This window comes from Scyliorhinus torazame, chromosome 16 (assembly GCF_047496885.1).
Source record: "Scyliorhinus torazame isolate Kashiwa2021f chromosome 16, sScyTor2.1, whole genome shotgun sequence".
NCBI classification, from domain to species: Eukaryota; Metazoa; Chordata; class Chondrichthyes; order Carcharhiniformes; family Scyliorhinidae; genus Scyliorhinus; species Scyliorhinus torazame.
In genome coordinates, this window is record NC_092722.1 from 39,620,937 (window position 1) to 39,644,928 (window position 23,992).

A 23,992-nucleotide genomic window follows, 5' to 3' on the forward strand; every position below is an offset into this window, starting at 1 on the left:
TCTCCCCGGGGCAAACCTATGGTTATTTCTTATCGGGGACCCCTCCAAGGCTCCCGTCTTTCCCCTATGCCGTCTCCACTGTCCCCAAATTTTCAAAGTCGCCACCACCACCGGGCTTGTGGTGTATTTCTTCGGTGAAAACGGCAATGGGGCCGTCACCATAGCTTGTAGGCTAGTCCCCCTACAGGACGCCCTCTCCAATCTCTTCCACGCCGCTCCCTCCTCTTCTCCCATCCACTTACTCACCATTGAGATATTGGCGGCCCAGTAGTACTCACTTAGGCTCGGTAGTGCCAGCCCCCCCATATCCCTACTACGCTGTAAGAATCCCTTCCTCACTCTCGGGGTCTTCCCGGCCCACACAAAACTCATGATACTCTTTTCGATCCTTTTGAAAAAAGCCTTCGTGATCACCACCGGGAGGCACTGAAACACAAAGAGGAATCTCGGGAGGACTACCATTTTAACCGCCTGCACCCTCCCTGCCAGTGACAGGGATACCATGTCCCATCTCTTGAAGTCCTCCTCCATTTGTTCCACCAATCGCGTTAAATTTAACCTATGCAATGTACCCCAATTCTTGGCTATCTGGATCCCCAAGTAACAAAAGTCCCTTGTTACCTTCGTCAGCGGAAAGTCCTCTATTTCTCTGCTCTGCTCCCCTGGATGCACCACAAACAACTCACTTTTCCCCATGTTCAGTTTATATCCTGAGAATTCTCCAAACTCCCGAAGTGTCCGCATTATCTCTGGCATCCCCTCCGCCGGGCCCGCTACATATAACAAATCATCCGCATACAGAGATACCCGGTGTTCTTCTCCTCCTCTAAGTACTCCCCTCCACTTCTTGGAACCCCTCAATGCTATTGCCAGGGGCTCAATCGCCAGTGCAAACAATAATGGGGACAGAGGGCATCCCTGCCTTGTCCCTCTATGGAGCAAAAAGTATGCAGATCCCCGTCCATTCGTGACCACACTCGCCACTGGGGCCCTATACAACAGCTGCACCCATCCAACATACTCATCTCCAAAACCAAATCTCCTCAGCACCTCCCACAGATAATCCCACTCCACTCTATCAAATGCTTTCTCGGCATCCATCGCCACCACTATCTCCGATTCCCCCTCTAGTGGGGGCATCATTATTACCCCTAGCAGCCTCCGTATATTCGTATTCAGCTGTCTCCCCTTCACAAACCCAGTTTGGTCCTCATGGACCACCCTCGGGACACAATCCTCTATCCTCATTGCCATTACCTTGGCCAGAATCTTAGCGTCTACATTTAGGAGGGAAATAGGTCTATAGGACCCGCATTGCAGCGGGTCCTTTTCCTTCTTTAGAAGCGATATCGTTGCCTCAGACATAGTCGGGGGCAGCTGTCCCCTTTCCTTTGCCTCATTAAAGGTCCTCATCAGTAGCGGGGCGAGCAAGTCCACATATTTCCTGTAAAATTCAACTGGGAATCCATCCGGTCCCGGAGCCTTCCCCGCCTGCATGCTCCTAATTCCTTTCACTACTTCCTCTATTTCAATCTGTGCTCCCAGTCCCACCCTTTCCTGCTCCTCCACCTTGGGAAATTCCAGCCGGTCCAGAAAGCCCATCATTCTCTCCCTCCCATCCGGGGGTTGAGCTTCGTATAATTTTTTATAAAATGCCTTGAACACTCCATTCACTCTCTCCGCTCCCCGCTCCATCTCTCCTTCCTCATCCCTCACTCCCCCCATTTCCCTCGCTGCTCCCCTTTTCCTCAATTGGTGGGCCAGCAACCTGCTCGCCTTCTCCCCATATTCGTACTGTACACCCTGTGCCTTCCTCCACTGTGCCTCTGCAGTACCCGTTGTCAGCAAGTCAAATTCTACGTGTAGCCTTTGCCTTTCCCTGTACAGTCCCTCCTCCGGTGCCTCCGCATATTGCCTGTCCACCCTCAAAGGTTCTTGCAGCAACCGCTCCCGTTCCCTACTCTCCTGCTTTCCTTTATGTGCCCTTATTGATATCAGCTCCCCTCTAACCACTGCCTTCAGCGCCTCCCAGACCACTCCCACCTGGACCTCCCCATTATCATTGAGTTCCAAGTACTTTTCAATGCACCCCCTCACCCTTAGACACACACCCTCATCTGCCATTAGTCCCATGTCCATTCTCCAGGGTGGGCGCCCTTCTGTTTCCTCCCCTATCTCCAAGTCCACCCAATGTGGAGCGTGATCCGAAATGGCTATAGCCATATACTCCGTTCCCCTCACCTTCGGGATCAACGCCCTTCCCAAAACAAAAAAGTCTATTCGCGAATAGACTTTGTGGACATAGGAGAAAAACGAAAACTCCTTACTCCTAGGTCTGCTAAATCTCCACGGGTCTACTCCTCCCATCTGCTCCATAAAATCTTTAAGCACCTTGGCTGCTGCCGGCCTCCTTCCAGTCCTGGACCTCGACCTGTCCAGCCCTGGTTCCAACACCGTATTGAAATCTCCCCCATTACCAACTTTCCCACATCTAGGTCCGGGATGCGTCCTAGCATACGCCTCATAAAATTGGCATCATCCCAGTTCGGGGCATATACGTTTACCAAAACCACCGTCTCCCCCTGTAGTTTGCCACTCACCATCACGTATCTGCCCCCGCTATCCGCCACTATAGTCTTTGCCTCAAACATTACCCACTTCCCCACTAATATAGCCACCCCCCTGTTTTTCGCATCTAGCCCCGAATGGAACACCTGCCCCACCCAACCTTTGCGTAGTCTCACCTGGTCTATCAGTTTCAAGTGCGTTTCCTGTAACATAACCACGTCTGCCTTAAGTTTCTTAAGGTGTGCGAGTACCCGTGCCTTCTTTATCGGCCCGTTCAGCCCTCTCACGTTCCACGTGATCAGCCGGGTTGGGGGGCTTTTTACCCCCCCCTTGTCGATTAGCCATCCCCTTTTTCCAGCTCCTCACCCGGTTCCCACGCAGCTGTGTCCCCCGCAGGCGGTGCTCCCCCGCCCATCCCACCCCATGCCAGCTCCCCCCTCCCCGCAGCAGCAGCAGCCCAATAATTCCCCCCTCCCCCCCCCCCCCCCCCCCGCTAGATCCCCCACTAGCGTAGTTACACCCCCCATGTTGCTCCCAGAAGTCAGCAAACTCTGGCCGACCTCGGCTTCCCCCCGTGACCTCGGCTCGCACCGTGCGACGCCCCCTCCTTCCTGCTTCCCTATTCCCGCCATGATTATCATAGCGCGGGAACCAAGCCCGCGCTTCCCCCTTGGCCCCGCCCCCAATGGCCAACGCCCCATCTCCTCCACCTTCTTTCCTCCCCCCACCACCTCCTGTGGAAGAGAGAAAAGTTACCACATCGCAGGATTAATAACATAAAACTCCTCTTTCCCCCCTTTTTACCCCCCTCTTCGCCCCCCCCATACTCGCCCCACCACTTTGTTTCAAACGTTCTTTTTAAAAAAAATAAATTACCCGCTCATTCCAATTTTTCTTCCACGATAAAAGTCCACGCCTCATCCGCCGTCTCAAAGTCCCTTGATATGTGACCCACAGTCTTGCCGGTTGCAGCATTCCAAATTTTATCTTCTTTTTGTGAAGCACCGCCTTGGCCCGATTAAAGCTCGCCCTCCTTCTCGCCACCTCCGCACTCCAGTCTTGGTATACGCGGATCACCGCGTTCTCCCACTTACTGCTCCGAGTTTTCTTTGCCCATCTAAGGACCATCTCTTTGTCCTTAAAATGGAGGAATCTCACCACTATGGCTCTAGGAATTTCTCCTGCTCTCGGTCCTCGCGCCATCACTCGGTATGCTCCCTCCACCTCCAGCGGACCCGCCGGGGCTTCCGCTCCCATTAACGAGTGCAGCATCGTGCTCACATATGCCCCGACGTCCGCTCCCTCCGCACCTTCAGGAAGACCAAGAATCCTTAGGTTGTTCCTCCTCGCGTTGTTCTCCAGCACCTCCAGCCTTTCCACACATCTTTTATGGTGTGCCTCGTGCATCTCCGTCTTCACCAGCAGGCCCTGTATGTCGTCCTCATTCTCGGCAGCCTTTGCCTTCACGGCCCGAAGCTCCCGCTCCTGGGTCTTTTGCTCCTCCTTTAGCCCTTCGATCACCTGTAATATCGGGGCCAACAGCTCCTTCTTCATTTCCTTTTTGAGTTCTTCCACGCAGCGTTTCAAAAACACGTGTTGTTCAGGGCCCCATATTAAACTGCCACCTTCCGACGCCATCTTGGTTTTTGCTTGCCTTCCTTGCCGCTGCTCTAAAGGATCCACCGCAATCCGGCCACCTTCCTCTCCTTTTTTCATCCGTATCCAGGGGGGATTCCCTTCTGGTTCACCGCACAGTACTTTTAGCCGTTAAAATTGCCGTTGGGGCTCTTATTAAGAGCCCAAAAGTCCGTTCCACCGGGAGCTGCCGAAACGTGCGACTCAGCTGGTCATCGCCGCACCCGGAAAGGTCCGACATTGTAACATTTTAAGGTACAGTTCGTTCCAATGCTGGTATCGTGGTTTCTCCCTACTGACAAGGGTGGGATCTATTTTGGTTGTTGATAGGTTCACCAGCTCAGTTGAAGGGTCAGTTATTTCTCTAGTACAGTTTAAACTGAAGAGAACAGTATCCCAGAGATGGAGATAAGGGATGGAGTGGAGAGGTACCAAAAGAAAGTCCCAGGTAAGCGACAAAGATGGGAACAGAAACGCATCCAAGTTTAGTTAAGAACAAAAAAAAGGAGCCAGAGAAAAGCTTCCACGCTTCCAAGCAGCAAGTATGCTCCGAGCTGGATTGTTCAACTACTGGAACACTGGAGAAGACCCAGGAGCTGTTTGCCGGTTTCATGTTGTGGAAAAAGGTTTGAAGAAACCCGAGGAGTCAGTAACAGTGTGTGCATACCAGAAAGTGGCGGCAAAAGATCTGGGGCGGGATTCTCCACTCCCGCACCGAAGTGGCCGCGCCGGCGTGAACGCCGTCGAGGTTCACGACGGCGCGAAACGGCCCCGATCCCGACCGATTCAGGCCCTGACAATGGGCTAGGATCGGGGCCGCGTCATCTACACGCGCCAAGCCTTGTCGCCCGCGTAAAGGTGGCGCCGCATAGATGACGCGGCCGGTGCCGCATAACTGGCGTCATCCGCGCATGCGCGGTTGCCGTCCTCTCTAAGTCCACCCCGCAAGAAGATGGCGGACGGATCTTGCGGGGCCGCGGAAGGAAGGAGGTCTTCCTTCAGAGAGGACGGCCCGACGATCGTTGGGAACCGATCGCGGGCCACCCCACATTTGAGGTACCCCCCGGTGCAGGATCCCCCCCCCCCCCCCCCCCAAGTGTTCACGACGGCAGCGACCAGGTGTGGACGGCGCCGGGGGGAACCCGCCGTTTTGGCCTGGCTGCTCGGCCCATCCGGGCCTGAGAATAGCGGGGGTGCCGGAGAATCGCCATTTTGGGTGTCTCCGGCGATTCTCCGGCCTGCGGCCCGCGGAACTCGACCGGGCCATTCCCGCTGCTTGGGAGAATCGCGGGAGGGCATCGGACCGGCGTCCCAGGAAATTTTGGCGGCCCAGGCGATTCTCCCAACCGGCGCGGGAGTGGAAGATCTCGCCCCTGATCTCTCCAATGAGAAATCTTGCACAAAGTTTGATGAAGAGCCAAGTTTAAGGAACTCATGTATTTGCCCTGAAGCTAAAGCAATAGTGAGTTTGCCCCTGGGCAGCATAGTGGTGCAGTGGTTAGCACTGCTGCCTATGGCACTGAGGACTTGGATTCGATGCTGACCCCAGGTCACTGTCTGTATGGAGTTTGCACATTCTCCCAGTGTTTCACCCCCACAACCCAAAGATGTGCAGGTTAGGTGGATTGGCCACACTAAATTGTCCATTAATTGGAAAAAATAATTGGGCACTCTAAAATTTAAAAACAAATAGTGAGTTTGCCCCCAACACCCTGGGCTATTATTTCGATAATAAGATACCTAAATATCTTTTGTGGAAAAGTATGAGGTTATGCATTTTGGAAGGAAGATGTGGTGAAACCATTGTGTTGTATTGTGCTGCCACAGTATTACGTGTTGTACAGTATTGCCACTATATTACATGTTGTACGGTTTTGGCTCTGCCCGTGGCTCCTCCCCCTAGGGCCTGGGTATATAAGCTGCCGACCTTTCACACTGCCTCATTCTAGGGCACGCTGCCAGCTCTGTTGTAAGTCAATTAAAGCCATAGTTAATTCACTCTGCGTTCTCCATCTTAATTGATGGCATATCAGAAGAATAGAGGCATAGATTATTTTCTAAATGGGAAAAGACTTCGGAAATCAGAAGCACAAAGGGACTGGACTCCTAAGGTTAACATGCAGGTTCAGTTGGCAGTTAGGAAGGCAAATGCAATCTTTTTTTTTTTAAATAAACGTTTTATTGAGGTATTTTTAGTATTACAACAGCAAAATAAACAATGTATGAATCTATAAACATAGAGCAAAAGCCGTCTCCCTCCCTTACAGGTCCTGCCTTTATTAACCCCCTACTCTAAGCTAAACTACCCCCCCCCCCCCTTCTGCTGACGATTAATTTTCCGCAAAGAAGTCGACGAACGGTTGCCACCTCCGGGCGAACCCTAACATTGACCCTCTCAAGGTGAACTTGATTTTCTCCAGCAGAGAAAGCTAGCCATGCCCGATACCCAGGTCTTCGACTTCGATGGCTGTGAGTCCCTCCAAGCTAACGATATCCGTCTCCAGGCTACCAGGGAAGCAAAGGCCTGAAAGTCTGCCTCTTTCTCCTCCTGGATACCCGGATCTTCTGACACCCCAAAAATCGCCACCTCTGGACTCGGTGCCACCCTTGTTTTTAACACCGTAGACATGACATCTGCAAACCCCTGCCAAAATCCCCTAAGCTTCGGACATGTCCAGAATATGTGGACATGGTTCGCTGGTCCTCCCGCACGTTTTGCACACCTGTCTTCCACCCAAAAGAATCTGCTCATCCAGGCCGCTGTCATGTGAGCCCGATGAACAACCTTGAATTGTATCAGGCAGACCAAGGCAGGCCAGCAGCACGGTTCAATTCCCGTACCAGCCTCCCCGAACAGGCGTCGGAATGTGGCAACTAGGGGCTTTTCACAGGAACTTCATTGAAGCCTACTTGTGACAATAAGCGATTTTCGTTTCATTTCTATCTCTCCTCCCAGCTCCTCCTCCCAGTTGCGCTTCAGCTCCTCGGTCTGCGTCTCCTCTAACCCCACAAGTTCCTTGTAAATGTCAGAAACGCTCCCCTCTCCTTCCCACCCTCTGGAAACTACCCTGTCCTGAATCCCCCTTGGTGGTAGAAGCGGGAAGGTTGACACCTGTCTACGTAGGAAGTCCCGCACCTGCAGGTACCTGAATTTGTTTCCCCCCGCCAACCCAAACTTCTCCTCCAGCGCCCTCATACTCGGAAAGCTCCCCTCTATAAACATATCTCCCATCCTCTCAATCCCTGCTCTCCGCCATATCCGGAACCCCCCATCCATACTTCCTGGGGCAAACCGGTGATTATTACAGATTGGGGACCAGACCGATGCTCCAAATGCTCGCACATGTCTCCTCCATTGCCCCTAGACTCTCAGGGCCACCACCACCACAGGGCTGGTGGAGTGCTGTGCCGGCGGGAATGGCAGTGGCACTGTTACCAACTCCCCCAGACTGGTGCCCTTGCATGAAGCCGCCTCCATATGCTCCCATACCGACCCTCCCCCCCCACCACCCACTTCCTGATCTTGCTATATTCGCCGCCCAGTAATAGTTACTAAAATTTGGCAGCGCCAGCCCGCCCTCTCCCCGACTCCGCTCAAGCATTACCTTCCTTACTCGCGGGGTCTTGCCCACCCAAACAAAGCCAGTGATCACTTTGTTGACCCGTTTAAAAAAGGACCGCGGAATAAAATTGGGGAGACACTGAAATACAAACAGGAATCTCGGGAGGACCGTCATCTTCACCGTGACAACGGAAGCGCGTCCCATCTCCGAAAATTGTCCTTCATTTGGTCTACTAATCGGGCTAAATTTTATTTATGCAGCCGGTCCTATTCCCACGCCATTTGTAAGCTTCCCCCTACTAATCTAAACGGCAGCTCCCCAAATCGTCTCTCCTGTCCCATCACCTGGACCGCAAACATCTCACTTTTCCCCAAATTTAGCTTATACCCCGAAAACCGGCAAAATTCCCCTAGAATGCTCATGATTTCTTCCATCCCCTCTATTGGGTCCAATACATACAGAAGCAGGTCGTCTGCATAAAGCGAGACTCTGTGCTCCACACCCACCCGGACCAGCCCCTTCAAGCCCCTTGAGGCTCTCAGAGCAATTGCCAACGGCTCTATAGCTAGCGCGAACAACAGTGGGGAGAGGGGGCATCCCTGTTTCATCCCCCGGTGCAGTCTAAAGTAGTCCAATGTTGTCCTATTTGTTCGTACGCTTGCCACAGGAGCCTGATACAGCAACCTGACCCAGTCAATAAAGGCCCGCCCAAATCGGAACCGTCCCAGTACCTCCCACAGATATTCCCATTCTACCCGATCAAAAGCCTTCTCTGCGTCCATTGCGACTACTACCTCCACCTCCCTACCTTCCGGGGGCATCATGATCACGTTTAATAGCCTTATATTGGCCACCAACTGCCTACCCTTAACAAACCCCGTCTGGTCCTCCCCAATAATGTCCGGAACACAATCCTCAATCCTGGAGGACAACTTTTGTCCAGCAGTTTGGCGTCCACATTCAACAAGGATATTGGCCTGTCGGACCCACACAGCTTTGGGTTCTTGTGCCGCTTCAGGATCAGCGAAATCGTGGCCTGTGACATGGTCGGGGGCAGCACCCCTCTTTCCCTTGCGGCAAATGCAATGGTAGCATTCATTTTTAGATGGCCAGAATACAAGAGCAGGGATGTACTGTTGAGGCTGTATGAAGCTCTGGTCAGACCCTATTTGGAATATTGTGAGCAGTTTTGGGCCCCATATCTAAGGAAGTTGTGCTGGCCTTGGAGAGGGTCCAGAGGAGGTTCACATGAATGATCCCAGGAATGAAGGACTTGTCACATGAGGAGCGGTTGAGGACTCGCTGTCTGTACTCATTGGAGTTTGGAAAGATGAAGGGGGGATCGCATTGAAACTTAAAGAATACTGAGGGGATTAGATAGAGTGGACGTGGAGAGGATGTTTCCACTAGTTGGAGAAATTAGAACCCAAGGGCACAGCCTCAGACTGAAGGGATGATCCTTTCAAACAGAGATAAGGAATTTCTTCAGCCAGAGGGTGGTGAATCTGTGGAACTCATTGCTGCAGAAAGCGGTGGAGGCCAAGTCACTGAGTGTCTTTAAGACAGAGATAGATAAGTTCTTGATTAATAAGGAGATCATTATTGGGAGAAGGGGGGGAATGGGGATGAGAAACATATAGGCCATGAATGAATGGTGGAGCAGAGTTGATGGGCCGAATGGCCTAATTCTGTTTCTATGTCTTATGGTCTAGAAAAATGGTGCCAATTGACTCAACCTTGAACTGAGCTGGGGAACCCGTCAACATTCTCACATCAGGTCCCACCCTTGTTACTAGGCAGAAACCACAGTACCACCATTGAAACATACTGTACCTTAAAATGTTACAATATCCACAGGAACACACAGAATGAGTGGGTTTCGTAAAATCCTTTCTGTGACTTCTGTTTTTTCTTTCATGCTAAGGTTACCTATTGAGTTGTGATTACACAGGCTTGTCTACATAATACCTGTGTAAAATTCTGTTTCTAAATGCAACCTCTCTGTGTCTCCCAAAGACGAAGCCCAGGAAGCAGAAGCAGTTCAAATCCTGCATGCAGTTTTTGACCTGCGGAACCAGGCGTACCTTCCAAAACAAGGCAAAATAGGAAAAATTGCTCTCACCCTGGCCATGCTTTATTACCTGTTCTTGGATTTTAGAAAGGTAGGTTTCACATTGCTCTTTTAGGCGATGCATGCAACTAATGAACTAACTAATATAAATAATGAGGTGGTCGCCCGAATAAACCTGATCATTGACAACAGTATCTAATCATGGATTTCGGCACTTTCATCAAAGTGTTGAGCGATGAAACCTCAAAAAAGGCCACAAATTATGAGATAAAAGCCCTGTTGCATTATAACAGTACCACAAACGTCAAGAGCTGGGTGGGTAAGCTCAATGAACCCAAGTCAGAAAAAAAAAATCTCAAATGCTGCAGAAATTTCACAAGTTTCAGTAGGTCCAGTGTCCCTACTGGAAATAGCACGCATTCAAAGTGGCATTTGATGTCTGTGTTCATGAGAAGAATTGGCCACAGGGGCCAAGATGCTGCCAGAACCACTGGTTTTGTATGCAGGTGAGTTAATACTTTTGGGAAAGGAGGTCAATTTCTATAAAGGTGTGGTGAAACCACTGTATTGTATTGTGCTGCCCGAGTATTACGTGTTGTACAGTATTGCTACTATATTACATGTTGTATGGTTTTGGCTCTGCCCGTGGCTCCTCCCCCTAGGGCCTGGGTATATGAGTGCCGACCTCTCTCTCTGCCTCATTCTGGGGCACACTGCCAGCTCTGTTGTAAGTCAATTAAAGCCATAGTTAATTCACTCTGCGTTTTCCGTCTTTAATTTAATGTAAGTCAATGAAATTGATATGCCATCAATTAAGACGGAAAGAGCTGTTTAACATGGATCCGGGCCTCAAACCGGACCTCTTGCAGATAGACCCCCAATCAGCCGACGCCGATGTCATCTTCGCACACTGGCTATGCTGTCTAGAATCTTTCATCAATTCTGCAGCCGCCGTCGTCACCAAGGAGCACAAGCTGCGTGTCCTCATCTCCCAGGTGAGCCTGCAAATTTTTCTCATCTTCCGGGACGCGGCCTCGTTTGATGAAGCAATTAATCTCTTGAAAGGACGGTATGTGAAACGGGTTAACGGACTGTTCGCCAGGCACCTCCTTGCCACGCGGCGTCAGCACCCTGGAGAGTCGCTGGCAGAATTTCTTCATGTTTTGCGGGTGCTCGGCGGGGTCTGCAACTGCGAGGCGGTGTCGGCTACTAAGCATACCGAACTTCTGATCCGGGACGCCTATGTTGCTGGCATTGACTCACACTGCATTCGCCAGCACCTGCTAGAGAGGGAGACACTCGACCTCCGGGAAACAGTGCAGCTTGCTGAATCGCTGGAGGTGGCCTTCTGTAACATGGGTGCCTATGCCTCCGGCCACGCGGCGCCCTCGTGGACGTCGGGGGCACCGCCATCTCCAACGCCATTTTTTAAAGTCCGCCGCCGCATCTCCGACACCATTTTCGAAGTCCACCGCCGCCTCCCGGAACCCCGGCTCGCCCATCCGTCAGCTGGCCTCTGCTACTCTCGACCGGCCCGCCCGCTGTCCGAAGCCCGCCCGCCGTCCGAAGCCAGCCCGCCATCCCGTGGCCGCCTCCATCACCCTAGACTATTCTCGGCCTTGTCACCTCGCAAAATCTATGATGGCGGTCCGGATCAATGGCCACGAGACGGCCTGCCTTTTTAACTCCGGGAGCACAGACAGCTTCATTCACCCGGACACGGTACGGCGCTACTCCCTTCCCGTTTTACCCACAGCCCAAAGAATCTGCCTGGCCCCTGGGTCGCATACCGTGCAAATCCGTGGGTACTGTGTCGTGACTCCCACGGTACAGGGCGTAGATTTCAAAAATTTTAGGCTCTACATCCTCCCACACCTCTGCGCGGAAGTTCTTCTGGGTCTCGGCTTCAGAGTGTCACCCTGAAGTTCGATGGACCTCTGTCCCCACTCACCGTCTGTAGCCTCTCGTCCCTTAAGGTCGCCCCTCCCTCGCTCTTCGCCAACCTCACCCCAGACTGTAAGCCTGTCGCCACTTAGAGCAGACGATAGTGCTCGGGACGTCAGGTCGGAGGTTCAGCGGCTCCTGTGGGAAGGGATCATAGAGGCCAGTAACACACCCTGGAGAGCTCAAGTGGTGGCCGTCAAGACTGGGGAGAAGCATCGGATGGTCATCGACTACAGTCAGACCATCAACCGGTACACGCTGCTCGATGCGTACCCCCTTCCCCGCCTATCTGACATGGTCAATCAGATTGCGCAGTACCGGGTCTTCTCCACCGTGGACCTGAAGTCCACGTACCACCAGCTCCCTATCCGCCCGGAGGACCTTGCCTTCGAGGCAGCTGGCCGCCTCTGCCGCTTTCTCCGGGTTCCCTTCGGAGTCACCAATGGGGTCTCAGTCTTCCAGCGAGCGATGGACCGAATGGTTGACCAGTACGGGCTGCGGGCCACGTTCCCGTATCTAGATAATGTCACCATCTGCAGCCATGATCAGCAGGACCACGACACTAACCTCAAGAAATTCCTTCACGCTGCCCAGCTCCTTAATCTGACATATAAGGAGAAATACGTTTTCAGCACAACCCAACTAGCCATCCTTGGCTACGTCGTGGAAAACGGAGTCCTAGGGCCCGACCCCATGCGCCCCCTCCTGCAACTCCCCCTCCCCCACGGCCCTGAAGAGATGCTGGGGTTCTTTTCGTACTATGCCCAGTGGGTCCCCAATTATGCGGACAAGGCCCACCCACTCATCAAATCCACTGTTTTTCCCCTGACGGCTGAGGCTCGCCTGACCTACGACCGCATCAAGGCGGATATTGCCAAAGCCGCGATGCACGCTGTGGACGAATCCATCCTGTTTCAGGTTGAGTGCGATGCGTCTGACTTTGCCCTGGCCGCTACCCTCAACCAGGCAGGAAGGCCCGTGGCTTTCTTCTCCCGTAACCTCCATGCCTCCGAAATTCTGCACTCCTCTGTCGATAAGGAAGCCCAAGCCATTGTCGAAGCTGTGGAGACATTACCTGGCCGGCAGGCGATTCACTCTCCTCACTGACCAACGGTCGGTAGCCTTCATGTTCAGTGACACACAGCGGGGCAAGATCAAGAACGATAAGATATTGAGGTGGAGGATCGAACTCTCCACCTATTACTATGATATCCAGTATCGTCCTGGGAAGCTTAATGAGCCTCCAGATGCCCTTTCCCGCGGTACTTGTGCCAGCGCACAAGTAGACTGACTGCGGGCCCTCCACAATGACCTCTGTCACCCGGCTTTTCCATTATATCAAGGCCCGCAATCTGCCATACTCCATCGAGGAGGACAGGACCATGACCAGGAACTGCCAGGTCTGCGCGGAGTGCAAACCACACTTCTATCAGCCAGACAGAGCACGCCTAGTAAAAACCTCATGCCCCTTTGAACGCCTCAGCATTGATTTCAAAGGGCCCCTCTCCTCCACTGACCGTAACGTGTACTTCCTCAACATCCTTGACGAGTACTCACATTTCCCTTTTGTCTTCCCATGCCCAGACACGACCTCTGCCACAGTCATCAAGGCCCTGAGCAGTCCTCACCTTGTTCGGTTTCCCCACTTACATCCATAGTGATCGGGGTTCCTCCTTCATGAGTGATGAGCTGCGTCAGTTCCTGCTTAGCAAGGGCATCGCCTCAAGCAGGACTACCAGCTACAATCCCCGGGGGAACGGACAGGTGAAGAGGGAGAACACGATGGTCTGGAAGGCCGTCCTTCTTGCCCTACGGTCTAGAGGTCTCCCAGTCTCCCGCTGGCAGGAGGTCCTTCCCAATGCGCTCAAATCCATCCGGTCGCTTCTCTGCACCGCTACTAATGTGACCCCCCACGAGAGGATGTTTGCCTTTGCCTTCCCCAGAAGGTCCACCTCAGGGGTCTCGCTCCCGACCTGGCTGACGGTTCCAGGGCCCATCCTCCTCCGACGACATGTGAGGACTCATAAGTCGGATCCTCTGGTCGAGAGGGTCCTTCTCCTCCATGTGAATCCCCAGTACGCCTACGTGGCTCACCATGACGGGCGGGAGGACACAGTCTCCCTTCGGGATTTGGCACCCGCAGGTTCCCCAGCGACTGTCACCGGCTCTCCCGACTATTCCTCCCCTCTCCACTACTACTCGACCCGACCCTATACCCCCTTCCCCCGTTGCTGCCCACCCGCCTGAGAACACAGAAGCTGTCTTGCTCCCGGACACGCAGGCCTCAACGCTTCAGCCGACTTCGATACCCACACCACAGCCGGCACTGAGGCGGTCACGGCGGACTATCAAAGCCCCCGTCCGACTCAATCTCTGACGCAACTTGTTCACTTCACCCCCGCCATTTTTTTTTAAAACAGGGGGTGAATGTGGTGAAACCACTGTGTTGTATTGTGCTGCCACAGTATTACGTGTTGTACAGTATTGCCACTATATTACATGTTGTACGGTTTTGGCTCTGCCCGTGGCTCCGCCCCCTAGGGCCTGGGTATATAAGCTGCCGACCTCTCTCTCTGCCTCATTCTGGGGCACGCTGCCAGCTGTTGTAAGTCCAATTAAAGCCATAGTTAATTCACTCTGCGTTTGATGGCATATCAAAAGGAGAGAATGTTTTCAATTGCATTATCATCTCCCATGAAGACTACAGAAGGGCAGAAGAAATGTCAGTTAATAGTTGCAATTCACCTTTTAGGCCCAGTACCCCTCCCCTATTGGCACGGTAACGATTGCACTGTGAAGCATAACCCCCCTTCAATCTTCTAACAGCATTGATCACATACCAGCTGCTAAAAAAAAAAAAAATCAAGATTTCCCCACTGAATGAATGGTTAAAAACACTATTCAACATGATACTGGACAAAATTGACCTTAAGTTTGGATTTTTAGCGTATTACAGTTAAATACAAAATACAACTTGCATGAATCACTTTCACAACCAGCGGATGCCTCAAAGCGCTTTACAGCCAGAAAATTACTTTTTGAAGTGCAGTCAATGTTGTAATGTAGAAAATGTGGCAGCCAATTAGCACACAGCAAACTCCCCCAAACAGCAAAAATGTGATAGCGACCAGATGACCTGTTTTGTGATGTTGATTGTAAGATAAATATTTGCCAGGACACTGGGGAGAACTGCCCTCCTCTTCCTCAAAATAGTGCATGGAGTCTTTTAACAGGTTTAGCTCAGTTGGCTGGGCGGCTGGTTCGTGATGCAGAGTGAGGCCAACAGTACGGGTTCAATTCCCGGACCAGTTGAGATTATTCATAAAGGCCCCGCCTTCTCAACCTTACCCCTCGCCTGAGGTGTGGTGACCCTCAGGTTAAATCACCACCCCTCAAAGTGGAAAGCAGCCTATGGGATAATGACGACTTCACATCCAAAATACAGCACCTCCGACAGTGCAGCACTCCCTCCACAACCCTCCCTCCCTGCAATGGAACTTGAATCCAGAATCTTGTGACTCCGAGAAGAATGCTGCCAAGTAAGCCACAGCTGGTATTCAGTTGATCCCATCCGTTGCAGCAGCTGGACCATGTAACTGGTTTTCAATGATAATGATGAAGTTTGGACTCCCACTAACCAGTGATAGAAATCTCATTAGAAAGTGGGCAGATGTGGCCAACGCATTATCACCATTCACTGCTAACTAATACACTACGAATAGTCACTTTGTTTGTCAGGGAGCTGGAAGTACAGGGAACTGTACTTCAATAAGAATCAGAGCATTGTGGGGATCATCAACAGAGAGAGCAGACATGTTCCACATGTGCAGAGTACCCAAGATGTTCATTTGCCTGTTTTCTCCACAGATGGCTTTTCTTTAGAACCTGTAAGAAGGTACTGGTCATCAAAGAAAAACTAGCCCTTTTTTAGAAACTGAAATCATAACAGAAACTTGCTGTACTCATTTGAACACAGGACAGTGCAATTGCCTAGGAAGGTTCAGAGGTCTCTCAAGACCTGAGGTTACCCAAAATATTTAATTTGTTCAGACAGAAGGAGGAGCTTGGATCACATTCCTATCAGACTATATCTGAGCTGAAACAAGACACCTAAACCAAGAGGAAATTTTTTAAAAATCAAGTCAAAATTGCATTTTTATTCAATACAGACTCTGCATATTAATGAATCTTTACAGTATATCAGAGAAAAACAGTGCAGGAATTTTCATGCAATTCATAAAAAGGGCGATTCCATTTCAGAAGGTAAATGAAAACGGTAATTTAAAACAATTAAGTCTTTTGATTTGAAAAACATGCATGCGTTAATAAAAATTCATAACTAAGCAAATCTCTGTTTAATGTGACAACCTATCCCATTCATAAAAACTCCAAGGTTTTGAATACCATAATAACACCCTTGGACAAATTCCTACAACATTGGTTACAACTACAGGAAATTCATTAAATTCTAGAACATGTTAAAATATACCTGATCAATGACTCATACAAGTTCATTGTTCGTTTGTTCTGATCACAGTGGTAGTGATTTGTCACCAGTCTGTTCCCCATCCCATTTTTTATATTAAAGCTAGTTTAACAATTAGTACAGGATTATTGACCATTGTTAAATCAGGAAATAAAAATGTTTTCAAAAGAAATCCTAAAATTTACATTGCCCTGTCTTCAAAAGCCATAACACTGACAACATTAATGCAATACACAGCCTGGTGCATTTAAATTTTAGGCTGGTGATCAATTTTGTAATATATTTTAATGATGTGTGTCCATATTGAGCAGGTTCTAGGGCAACAAGTAAGGTTATTTTCCTCTCAAAGATGAAGTGCGTGAAACTGTTTTCCCCGGCTCGAGTCTAGAACGAGGGATCACAGTTTTAGGGTAAGGGGCGAGCCATTTAGGGCTGTGAATGAAAACATTTCTCCTCATGAGGGTAATAAATCTTTGGAATTCTTTACAATAGAGGGCTATGGATGCTCAGATAATGAGTATAAAGATTTTGGGGCATTAAGGGAGGCAAGACAAATGGAAGTCAGGCAGGAAAGTTGAATTAACATAAATGATCAGCCAGAATCTTACAGAATGGCAGAGTAGGCTCAAAGGGCCATGTACAGCCTACTCGTGCTCCATTTTCTTATGTTTTCATAAGAGGACAAGAATGGTCCACTATACAAGAATGGTCCACTATACTGAAGTGAGAATCATTAATTTAGTCCTTTTTTTTTTTAAATTAGAAAAGATCAGACATTGCTTTAATACAAGATTGTCCCTTGTTACAGGCCGTTGAGTATGCAAAACTGGCTCTAGAGGACAGCCAGACACTTTCACACAATGAGAAAGTGATTGCCAGCATCTCACGTCTTCTCGAGATGGCTGAAAAGGCACTTTCATATCCTGGAGGAAAGGGACCATCTCCTTATGCTTGGGCTAACTCATGCTAAACGTTGTTATGTCAATGTGTCAATGTAAAAATAAATGGAGCACTTGTTGCATTTTTATATACTCACTTGGCAGTGATAAAAAATAACACCCAGGAAGTTCGTCTTGAGAAAAGAGACTGCAATTAATCCAGGCATGCAAGCTTCAACTGTGACAATTATTAAAAAACATTATTACATAGCAAATAATGTGCCATTGCATCAAAAATACTAATTTATATTGCACCTTCTGTCTCACAAACATCTCATAAAAATAATTTATTGTAAGTGCAATGATCAGTGCGCAAATACTGCAACCATTTTATGCACAGCAAAATCCCACCATGAGGGCAGCACGGTGGCACAGTGGTTAGCACTACTGCCTATGGTGCAGAGGACCAGGGTTTGATCCTGGCCCTGGGTCACTATCCATGTGGAGTATACACATTCTCCCTGTTTTTGTGTGGGTTTCACCCCCACAACCCAAAGATGTCCATTGTCCTTTGAAAAATCGCCAGACTGGAGGACACCACAATAATTAGATGGTTGTATTTGTGGGTGTTGATTGTGACATACGGTTTTGTGTCTTCCTCTTAACAAGAACTGTTAGTTGGCTTAATTCATGCCAAGTTTGGAGAAACACTTGCCTCCTGCCAGAGTTGAAAACAGATCTTCTACCCGTGGCAATGGGCAAGTGTCCAACTTGGAAACCCACACATATGTGCACAGAACAATCACTTTTAAGAACCGGTGCAATTGGAGCTGCCTAGTGTGAGAACTGAATGGGCTCAATAATTTCCAACCATTGCAGCCACTCCAATTCCTCTTCCACTTTTCCTTCATGATGTAGCGCACTGTTGTGGGCTAGGACTGGGATCCCCGAACGCCTGCCCTGGCCTGAACACCGCGGGGTCAAGGGCCTCTACAGCCAAGTAGGAGACCTCCTCGTAATTGATGGAGGATGATCCAAGGCAGTGCTGCACTTGTGGCTGACAAAATCACAGGAGTAGGAAACAGGCGGTCGGCCAGCAAACCTGTCACCCTACCCAAGGGGGACGCCAGCTCAAAACCCGGACCCTCCACTTAGAACAACCTGATGATGAGAAATGTATGCAATTGGATTGCATTGTTGCACCATGAGTTGCCCCCATCAGGATTACCGTCCAGGTATACCGCCACCATTAAAGGTGGAGTTGGTCACGGGGTCGCAGTTCAGTAATTGGGAGGCAGACCTTCGAGAGAATCAGGACGGGAGTTCAACAGCTGAGTTTGCGGGACTTATATGGGGGAACTCCTAGCCATGGCTGGCACGACAATGACCCCGGTAACTTACAGGCAGCAGTCCATTAGGCTGCATTAATAATAGTGAAGGGATCCGGACCGAGTCTGCTGGGCTGTGACTGGCTACAATGCCTCCAGTTGGACTGGCAACATATCTTCCAGATGGGAACCAGAGTGCTTTGGGGAAGTACCCTGAAGTCTTCCAGGAAGGCCTGGGCAAAATTAAGGGAGCTGTCACCAAAATATGTGTGGACCCTGAGCCAAGCCTAAATACATCCGGGCCTGCCTGGTTCCCTATGCACTGCTGGTGAAAGTTGAGGACGAACTCAGCCAACTGGAAGGCCATGGATCGTCAGACCGGTATGGTTTGCTGATTGGACAGCGCCGGTAGTTCCAGTACTAAAACCTGACAAAATCATACGCCTGTGTGGTGATTATAAGTTGACCGTCAACAGGGCCTCCTGTCAGGACAGGTATCCAATGCCACACATAGAATACTTATACGAGAAGTTAGCTGGGGGGGGGGGGGGTCTTTCCTTTTCCAAGCTCAACATGAGCCACGCCTATCTCCAGCTGGAGTTGGTCCCCGATACAGGCGTTACAAGACTATTAATCCCCACAAGGGCCACTACAAATACACAAGACTGCCGTCTGGAGTGTCATCGTCTTGCACAATTTTTCAGCACTTTGTGGAAAATATCCTGAGAGGGCTATCGTGTGTGGGGCTCTACTTGGACGATGTCCTGCTGGTCACCGGAGCCACGGAAAGGGAGCACCTGAACAACCTGAAGGCAGTTCTTCGAGATGGGCATCTGCCTCAAGAGGGGAAAGTGCATTTTCTATGCCAAGGAAGATACCTACATGGGGAATTGTGTGAATCAGGACAGACTACACCCAGTAGAGGAGAAGGTGCGGGCAATTAGGCAAGTTCCCCACTCTGGAAAACGTAACGGAGTTATGGGCATTCTTATGTCTTGTAAACTATTATGGGAAATTTATTCCTGGCCTTGCCCCACTGCATGCATTGTTGAAGCAGCACCAAGAATGGGGATGGAGTGCACCTCAGGCAGAGGCTTTGGCTGGGGTGAAGCAGCAGCTAACATCATCCGGATTATTGACACATTATGACTCCTCCAAGCCTCTTTTGGTGACATGCGACAGCTCACCTTATGGAATGGGAGCTGAATTGTCCCACCGCATGGTTGATGGAAGAGAAAGGCAGATAGCATTCGCGTCAAAGACATTGACCGCTGCGCACGATTACACCAGCTAGAAAAGGAAGAGCTTATCAGTACGTATATGGGCGTCGATTCAGCATAGTGATGGATCACAAGCCACTGCTAAGGCTTTTTAAAGAGGACAAGGCGATCCCACCAATAGTAGCCACCTGGCCACCACTGCCCGGATACGGGACTGGATGCAAAAGGACTCCGTATTGGGAAAAATACACCACATAATAATGTTTATTATTGTCACAAATAGGCTTATTTACTGTGAAAATGCCCTAGTCGCCACATTCCGGCACCTGTTCGGGTACACTAAGGGAGAATTCAGAATGTCCAATTCACCTAACAAGTACGTCTTTTTGGGGGAAACCGGAGCACCCGGAGAAAACCCACGCAGACACAGGGAGAACATGCAGACTCCGCACAGTGACCCAAGCCAGGAATCGAACCTGGGACCCTGGAGCTGTGAAGCAACTATGCGAACGTGCTGCCCTATCTGTCCTCATGCCAACGTAATTAATTTTGTTTAACCCCAGAATGCGAGTTTGGGGCTCTAGTTTCTTGCCCTGAAACTGAATTTTAAATTTTATCACGAGGAGGGATGTACGGACTTGGGGGGGGGGGGGAAGAGGGGAATGTTATAACTCCCACGGGGACGATAATCTCCCTGTGAGCCTTGTGGAATATGAGTGCCCCTGCTGAGGGGTGCGGACCCATCAGCGGGATAGTTAACTGAGGACTTCAAAAGCTGGCCCAGGTAGGAACTGAGCTGCAGTATAGTCCTGACTGGGACCGATACTTGTATAAAGTTTACTTTTTTCATAAACCATTTATAGGACTCTCCTTTCCGGACTCCTCTGTGACGACTAAATCTGTGCTCCCGGTGATGTCACATGCGCAAGCACACTTTTGTTGAAGACATCCATAAACATAATCAAATAGGAAGATGCTTATTCAAACACTATTAAAACACACTATAACAATAGTAAGAACTGTTAGGAGTATACATACCAAATCATGAAGTCTATCCTTAATTATATACGCAGTAGTTGGCAATGTAATGTACCAGAGCATTGACTGAGGACTGGTAGAAGGCATGTTTTGTTCCAGGAAACTTACTTGATCATCAAACTGTCACAGCTGAACCCAATCCTGTCCTCACCAGATGTTCTAATGCCTTCAGTGTCAGTAGGTTGTGAAAAGCAAGGACGGTTTGCACCTGAACAGAAATGGGACCAGCGTCCTTGCAGGGAGGTTTGCTAGCGCTGTTGGGGAGGGTTTAAACTAACATGGCAGGGGGCTGGAATCCTGAGACGAGGTGCAACAGGGGGAGATGCACATCCACCACCATGCCGCCCAAGAAATTTAGAATTGATGGATTAATTATTGAATGAAAAAATACCCAAAATTTAACAGGATTGTAGGAAAACAATTTTTTAAAAAGACATTACGTGGTTTCTTTGGATAGAAGAACAAAGTTTATTTTGAAGGGATGAAATAAATATCAATGGCAATCTGTCAGCTGAACAACACTATTATTTGAATTTGGAACAATTTAGAGATGTGAAAAGTGCAATGTTACTTTTGAAAAATTATGATGTCATCCAAGATAAAGAACAAGCAATCAAACATATTAATGCTTGGAATATAAATGTTTGATTTCTTTTTTAAAGATATGAGAATATTTTATTGGACTCGACCATTTCTCCAGAGCTTGTGACTGGGATAGGACAGTAGCTGGTGGGATGCATCAAACTGGATAGAATTAAGTAATTTGAGGGTGGAAGGTAGAGACCGGAAATCACAACAGCAAATGGGAATTGGGATATTGGGTGCAATTTGATGTAATAATGTATATTCTAGCAAAAGGAAAAGTATAAATGAGGTTAGTAAATTCACATATTTCTCTTGGTGATGCTTGTGCCCTTGTCTTTGTTTATAAGAGAACTGAATTTGATACTCTGGCCACCACTCGAGACACCTGGACCACACATGGCGAGATAAGCAATAACTTTTGAGATCTTTTGGTAAGATCACATGGAATTGAAGAATGTGTGGCATTACACTTGGGGCACTGCATAGCTGTGCAGATGAGTTTTGTGTGAAGTAACTAATATACAGGAAACCAATTCAAATTGAGCTGATTCAAGGGTTTGGAAGTACTTGGAATAATGCATTAAAGAACAGGTCTCAGGCACGTACACTTCTTGACCAAGAACATTGCATGAAATGGATAATGGGGCCAGTGGAGTAAGACAACACCTTTAAATGATCAAGGCACTACACATTCTCCATAAAGAAACCGACTTTAAACAATTTTGATAGGATTAAACACACCTGTCAAAGTGAGCAAAATTAAAGTGAAAGGGTAAAGAATTTGGATTGGAACAACTAAGGACCTGGTAACAAGTAAACCTAGTAAGGAGTATTCACAAGCTGGATACAGATGAATGGAGAGCTGAAGAATATTTTAAGTCTATGCATGGGGCAGCACGGTGGCGCAGTGGGTAGCACTGCAGCCTCACAGCGCCAAGGTCCCAGGTTTGATCGCGGCTCTGGGTCACTGTCCGTGTGGAGTTTGCACATTCTCCCGTGTTTGCGTGGGTTTCGCCCCCAGAACCCAAAAGATGTGCAGGGTAGGTGGATTGGCCATGCTAAATTGCCCCTTAATTGGAAAAATGAATTGGGTACTCTAAATTGATTTTAAAAGTCTTATATATGATGTTATTTCGAATGATATTAAGTGAGGCGATCTGCAGGTGGGGACTGTCAAAGAATGGAGCATAAATCTAAATTTACATTATTCAAAGGTCACATTCAAGTTACAATGGATTATGGAATTGAACAAATTATGAGAAAAGGAAGCAGTAATCAAGTGATTTTTTTTTTGTATGTGCCAATCACCCCAAGGGCTAGAGAAAACAAAGTGATCAAGAATAATAATGAGACAAGGGGTGAAAGGAGTAAGATCTTATCCTGTGAAAACTGGAACCTTTTTTTACATACGACTCAAGTTGAAATTACATTTAATCAATGAATGAAACTAATAACATAGCAAATGGTCAAATTCCATCTTGATATTTAATGATTAGTTTTAGTTTAGTTTACACACAAAGTATGCTCACCTAATATGATTTTATACTGAATTCTGGGATGCACGCTCATCACATGACTCGGTCTTAGCATCATACTCAAAATTGACAAGGGAAAAATAACATATGGCCTTAAGACAGAAATGGAAGGCGTCAAGGTTGAACAATTACTTGAGGAACAATCCATCTCCCTCCCCATTATTATCAGCTCCGTTCTCTAAATTCAAAGTCCTATTGTGCAAATAAAAACAAGTATTAAAACATACAGCCTTGTGCATTAAATTAGTGACGTGTAACTTGCGATGTTGAAGGAAAGTTTTTCATATTTCATATTACATAATCATCTTTGATTTTGTAAATTTAGAATTAAATTCTGTAATTAACTTTTGCAGTTCTGTAGTTCTTTTAAATTTTTATATATATATTTTTTACATTAGCCTTTGTAAACAACTTTAGCACTCTATTCTTTGTTTTAAAATTAAAGTAACAAACTTTAATAATCCTCGAGAAACCAATTAGAAATTGATCCTGCCCACCAAAACCAGAGACAAATTGATCACTCTTTAAGCCAAGAATTAGCCTCACCTCATTTAGGCCAATTAGAATGCAATATCATTTAAGGGGGTGGGGGACTGAAAGGGGAAATAAAGGGTTAATATCAACTCAAGTAAAATTGTTTATAAGGACTCATGGTGCAGCTGCAAGATCATGTGGGAACTGAGCAGGGTGGGAATTTTCTGACAGATACAAGATGCTGCCTTGTCCATTATATCTGGAGGTTGAAGGTCGTAGCTATAATATAAACATGATGGTAAAATATCTGTTTAAGTGTATGAATATTGATTCGGTAACTGCATTTAAGTATCAAATCATGTTAATTTGTGATTGGTAAATGCAAATGAACTATTACCTGTATAACAGTAGAAGAATGATGTACTGTGGTTGATCAAGAAGCTTATATTCCATTTTGCACAGGTAGAGCTTCCCCGCAGATGCTTGAATAAAACTGGTGAACAATAGAGTCTTATTTGTTCTCTGTGGAATTTCAGCCATGTATGTGAATAAATAAAATCATTCACAGTACAGAGTGAGAAGTAATAAATTACTTTGAATCATGGTGACCATTTCATAAAGGCGGCGATGAGCTAAGAGAGATATCGCAATGGAGATTTGAGAGTAC

The 23,992-nt window shown here is 48.4% G+C and overlaps 1 protein-coding gene across 3 annotated transcripts in view; it reads left to right on the forward strand.

The window, feature by feature from the left end:
• The window catches only part of zmynd12 (zinc finger, MYND-type containing 12), a 111,567-nt gene that overhangs the window by 47,904 nt on the left and 39,671 nt on the right, over positions 1 to 23,992 (forward strand). The window contains exons 7-8 of one of the 3 annotated variants that reach the window (XM_072478360.1): positions 9,783 to 9,928; positions 21,664 to 23,895. In XM_072478360.1, coding sequence (XP_072334461.1) covers positions 9,783 to 9,928; positions 21,664 to 21,738 — 221 coding nt within the window. In that variant the 3' untranslated portion in view covers positions 21,739 to 23,895. Of the gene's footprint in view, positions 1 to 9,782; positions 9,929 to 17,075; positions 17,299 to 21,663; positions 23,896 to 23,992 lie in introns of those variants that run through there. The other 2 variants (XM_072478359.1, XM_072478361.1) reach the window with 2 other exon arrangements.